General features: G+C 33.0%; 1 protein-coding gene across 7 annotated transcripts in view; it reads left to right on the forward strand.

Moving 5' to 3' along the window:
* Nucleotides 1–3,119, forward strand: part of CADM2 (cell adhesion molecule 2) — a gene marked incomplete at both ends in the record, with an annotated part of 1,059,071 nt that extends 1,055,952 nt beyond the window's left edge. For all 7 annotated transcript variants that reach the window (XM_080813985.1, XM_080813987.1, XM_080813989.1 and 4 more), the window contains 2 exons: nt 2,053–2,178; nt 3,001–3,119. In XM_080813985.1, coding sequence (XP_080670111.1) covers nt 2,053–2,178; nt 3,001–3,119 — 245 coding nt within the window. The remainder of the gene's footprint in view (nt 1–2,052; nt 2,179–3,000) is intronic.
* Between the last annotated feature and the right edge of the window lie 2,881 nt (nt 3,120–6,000).

A 6,000-nucleotide genomic window follows, 5' to 3' on the forward strand; every position in this document is an offset into this window, starting at 1 on the left:
CTGATCACCAAATATTTTTCACCTCTTTTCCTGACACCAACTGCCGTACTCTGTCCAAAGAGACAACCTAATGTTCCATCAAGCCAATGTAACCAACTCAAAGACCCAAAATATCCTCTTCATCATATCTAGATATATTAGTCTGGAGACAAATGAATCAGAAGACAAATTATTAATGCTCCTCTCTACCCATACACAAAATACAGTGCAAGAACAAAGCCACAACGAAGTGCCTCTTAATATAAGTGCTACCATCTGGAAATAAAGAATGTAAACACTGAGTAGTCATTATCCATAACAATTATGAAAACATGCCAGACTAGCCTTAAAAGATCCCTCTGCCTTGGCAGTAGTTGTAATTCCTTGAAGAAGTGGAATTCTCTTCTGTATACTTATTTGCTTCCTGCAATTCTACCCCATGGGAAGTTTAACCTGTCAGTTATATTCCATGGTCACATTTGGAGTGTATGTTTGGGAATATGTTCTTCATGCTTTTATACTCTACCTCTTTCATTCAACCATCAACCTCTTGCATTCAACCTCAAACAACTGAGGTTGTTTGAAGTTTTAAGTAGACATTTTTCCCCCTATCTAAATATATACTACTTTCTCATAATAGTTTCATTAAAAACACATTAAACTCCTAATATGTCATATTCATGTGCCTATTATCATACTTCAAGATCTTTTGAAAGCATAATTTCCAGGCCTACTTTATTTCTTTACTTTCCCCGTCCCCTAAATCCCTCCTTTGGAATATAAGTAATTACTATAAGGATATTGGCAACATGGTCTTGAGAGGGTAGACAGTATACTTAACCTGATCTTTACAGTAGGCTGAGCCTTAGTGGGTTTTGTTGTTCAAAGCTCACTCAGTTTTATCCCTTATTGTGTGACTTCTGTAGGTAGTTGATTTTCTAAACTTTTGAAGTTCCCAGTTGTCTAGGTTTTCTTTTGATCTTTTCATTTCTGCTTGAAAACTGGCTATCCTTTGCTGGGTTCATCTCTTTCCTGTAATTTTACTAGAGACCAAATGTGAAAGTATATTATTAATCTGTATCTCTCCAGCTACTTTCTCTAAAACTACAAGTCAAATAGGCAGTTAATCCTCTACACTGAGTATCCATTTTCCTCCTTCTGTCAATCACATTTAACCCAATTTGTAACAACCTCCTCTCCTTGAAATATGTTCTTTCTTTTGATCAACTACAATGTACTCTGCAGGATATTTTTCTATCTCACTGTTCTCTCCTTCTCAATCGGCTCTGCTGGAAGCACTTTCTCTTCCAGGACTTTAGATATGGGAGTTCCTCAGTTCAGTTTTCAGACTTCTTTTCCTCTCTATCTAGACTTACTCCCTTGGGGAGTTCATCAATTGCTATAGCTTTAAATAAGATTTATATGATAATAAATTCCAAGTTATCATTTCAGTCCCAGCATTTCCCATGACACAGTTTTATTTTTTAAATGAGACAGCTGTATTCATCACACTAAAAAATATACATGTGTGTACACACATACACACAGTCACACATATATTCAGAAGGAGAAGAGGAACAAAAGGCATAAACCATGCAAAATTATACATGTTTATTTGACCTGGCACCTGGGTGGCTCAGTTGGTTAAGTGTGGGACTCTTGATTTCAGCTCAGATCATGATCCCAGTTCAGGGTCATGAGATTGAGCACCACTTTAGGCTCCACGCTGAGTGGGGAGTCTGCTTAATATTCTCTCTCCCTCTGCCTCTGCGCCTCCCCCACCCTCATGTGCTCTGTCTCCCATTCAAAAAAAAAAGAAAGTTTATATATGTATATTTGTTTATCCAGTCTTAAAATGTACAATGACAACTGTGATTGATGTGGCAAATGTTATAGCCCCAGGTATGTTGTACAAATGAATATCTGTTGACTAGATGGTTGGTTTAATATACATTAATGAAATTTTATTTCAATAGAAATGTGCTAATTTTTAAAAGAACTCATTCCAGTGCAAATATATATTCTATGCTTAAATAAGACATCATTTATGTGACGTTTTATTCTCTTCTCTAGATCCCAATGCTCTGGCTGGCCAGACTGGCCCTGATCATGCTCTTATAGGAGGAATAGTGGCTGTAGTTGTATTTGTCACACTGTGTTCTATATTTCTGCTTGGTCGATATCTGGCAAGACATAAAGGTAGGTAATATTTAATAAAGTATTCTTAAGTTTAACAAAAAACATTCTGAAGACTAGCTTTATCATGAACTATTAAATGAGTATATGTATATATGTGACAGAGAGAGAGATTTAAATATGAAATTACTTCATGGAAATCTTGATTATTTTACTTAATGAAGGTTGGTTTGGTTTAACAAAATAATGTCTAACCAATAGCCAAAGGTCACAGAGTGAGTCACTGGCTCAGGAAAAAAAAAAAAAAGAAAGAAAAGAAAAATGGAAAAAACAAGTTTTTAATTTATCTCTTAGACTGACATTAAACTATAATGTTAAACATTTGGTCAACATTTTTTGTTTGTAGGTTTATAGATATACATATGGCCATATTAGTGAAGAAAATATGTATTTTTTTTTGCAATGGGCTGGGTAGCAAATTATTGACATAATCTACTTTTAAGTGGAGTTTTCAAAATGAGGATGAAACGTTTGATGTGATCATTATCAACATCTTAACAAAGGACCCTGATTGCTACAGCTGCACAGAGCACATGGTCTGTATCCATCATTAAAGAAATCAAACTACTCATCACCCACACCAGTTAGGCAGTTGCCTCTAGTTAACCTGGCCACAGCTTCATCTATAATATACACCTGAAAACTGAAAGATAGTGTGCAACAGTAGAAGAATGAATTGTGTGGTTTATTATGTCACAGAATGTGTTCCAACATATAAGAAATCTGGCATAAGCTCCTTCCTAAATGAATGTAGCTTTAATGCTGGCTATCTTACCAGTCTCACAGAACTGACATATGTATTTTTTTTTCTTTCAATACCCACAGGAACATACTTAACAAATGAAGCTAAAGGGGCTGAAGATGCACCAGATGCTGACACAGCCATTATCAATGCTGAAGGCAGCCAAGTCAATGCTGAAGAGAAAAAAGAGTATTTCATTTAAAACGCAGGCCAAGATTATGAGTTTTCTTTACCAGGCTGGCTGCTGGAGAAAACTGGCTATCATCTTTCAGAATTCATTTCTACCATCTTCTGCTACCTTTATTAACTTCCATACCGTACTGCTCTCAGTAGCCAGTGTATACCAACAATCAGCTGTCGAAAGCATCATTCTTTAATTACTGTACCATCCATAATGCAGGACATTTCTTACTGCCTAAATTCCACACCATTGCTCTTTTAACATACAGTGCTTGAATATACAGCCTTAACAATGTTAATCATCTCCTTGGATCATGGTATTGAATTGTTTTTATACGTTGAAAAAAAGTATGCAAAGGTGTTTTTTTTTTTTTTTGCCCTCATTTTTTTCCCTTTAAATCATAAATTTTGTCAGTGTACCACTGGACAATTTTCACAAGGAACAGGATTAGGTAAAGACCTAATGCATCTAAGTTTAATCAGAAATTAGAGGTTTACAACAATGTTTTCTGCATGTCTGCCTTCAAAGACGTGTTTGGAAACATACACCCTAGAAAACACAACTGAAAATACTGTAGAATAGATTCTGGAATGTTTGAGATAATACTGGTGAAGCTGTATCAATTTGCTATTTAAAAATATAGTATTTGATACAGGAGCCATGTGTGTATGCATTGCAATCATGACATGACATCTTATATAATTATATAGATCTGACCATTAGGTTATTTTAGCTTCATTTACCAAAACATTTTTACAAACATTTTACTGCTTCAGGAATCACAAAGATTTCATTCATTTTTCTAATTTGATTCTATAATTTATTTGCTCCATAAAGACTCACCTGCCTAAACAAAATTGAAGTATCCATAGGGCACAATTTTGAGACATTTAGTATCTGTATATAGTGCATATAATAAATCCAATTAAACATTATTTGATACATATTTAACTTTTTTGGCTGTAGGTAATTCAGTCATAAGTAAGCATTTTCTAATGTCCATTATATCCCTTTAGATATTACTTAAACCAATATTATAAGTAGATAACATGTATTAGTATATTTGTCTGTATGTCCTAGCACTGTTCAACAACAAATTTTTCTAGTTCTTGTTAATTTTTATTTGTTATACAATGGAAGCACAATGTTATAAGGAAAGGTAATTTTAAGCTAACAACCAGTGCACAGCCTCAGGTTTTAAATTACAACCACAGTTGAATAATAACCTAAAAGTAAACTCTTAGTTTGCTAAAAATTTACAAATTTTAATTTGGCAGTTCCAGAGCTGCTTACCTATGTTGGTTTGCCAAAAAGAAGTGTTTAAGACATGTTTTCTGTATAAATGAACTAATTCTTTATATTAAATTCCTGTCTATGCATTTTGTGAGGTACAAACTTATGAACAGTTAGTGATGGAGAATTTCTGTCATGCTTTTAACTCCAAGGTGAAAGTCTCTTTCTCTGGATTATTTCTGAAATTTTGATGTATTTACCATTAAGAAATGCTGTATTCTTAAATATGACAGAGTCAATCTAAAGTCATATTATTTCTTCTAGTAAAATACAATACTGCTAGATTAGTTCTCATTAAATTTATTATATGCTAAAAATTAAAAATCCAGTTAGATAAAAATTATTTTCCCATTCACAAGCATTGCACCTTTAAGAAGAAAACAAATATGACAATACGGTAGCTACACTTGTGATGTCTGAAAGTATGATGGCCTATGGTTTTAAAAATAATATCTTGGAATTTATTTTTGGGAAATGAGAATGGTTGAGTATGACATCATGTATTAATATCCAATGGAAGACAAGGGTGCTGTATCTTAGATTATTTATCAGAAAAGTATAAACTTTTAAAGATGACGTTAGAATTTTTAAATTGTTTTTTTTGATTGTTGAAGCATTTATCTTGTTGATTTCTCACAAAAGAAAAAGGACGATGTCAGTCAAGCAGCACTTTTTCAGAATATACAGAACATAAATAATATGATGTGGTTGAGTGTTAACATAATAAATCATATACAGTATGACATTTTAAGGAAATAAGTCTGCATTGATGTGATTGCATGCTTGTTTTTACAGTTCACTCCATACCATCTGTGGAAAAATGCAATAATATGTTAATATAGTATGGTAGTTTGAGAGAATCAGGTAGGTGCTACTAGACACATTGAAACTAGAATAGGTTTATAAACTGTTCATATCTTTCAATGCATAATCTTTAGAAAGACTCCACAAAACAAAATCCATCCTGTTAGTACAAAATGGAAAGGTTCTTATTACAGAAGTAAGTTGTATAAACTGCATCATCAATTACTATTTAAAACTTAATTTCAGGATGCACTTACAAAATTGCTACTCTTCATAGATGCTGTATTTACATCCCTTTTCATTTTGTCTATATTCTACTTGCTCCAACTGCTAAATTGTTGCCTAAATAACTCAATCATTATTTTTAGCACTGTAAAATTAGAAATCAAAAATTGGTTGTATTTCAAAATTTTTGACTCTTTTAACCTTTTAGAGTAATATAAAAAGTCAATAGAACTCTTTAAAAGAAACTAATATATTATGATTTGTGGGCTCTAATGAAATGTTTAGCCAGTTAAAATAGTTAGATTTGAATTAGGTATCATTTTTAGTTCCTGAAAAATATAGCAATAGAACTGTATTTTACTCTATTTAAAATTGATTTTATTTCCACCAAACAAGGGAATAAATTATAAAAATTCTACACATTTCTATAAAAATCAGGAAAAAATACAAAAATGGGACCATGTCAATTGCAATGTGTGAAATGTGCACATGTGTATGCACAGAGCCAAATTCTGTCTCTGCTTACTGAGCACAGTAGCTATGGAACTGAATGGAAGGAGTGTGAACACACATATACCCC

Source organism: Martes martes, assembly GCF_963455335.1.
Source record: "Martes martes genome assembly, chromosome: 1".
NCBI lineage: Eukaryota > Metazoa > Chordata > Mammalia > Carnivora > Mustelidae > Martes > Martes martes.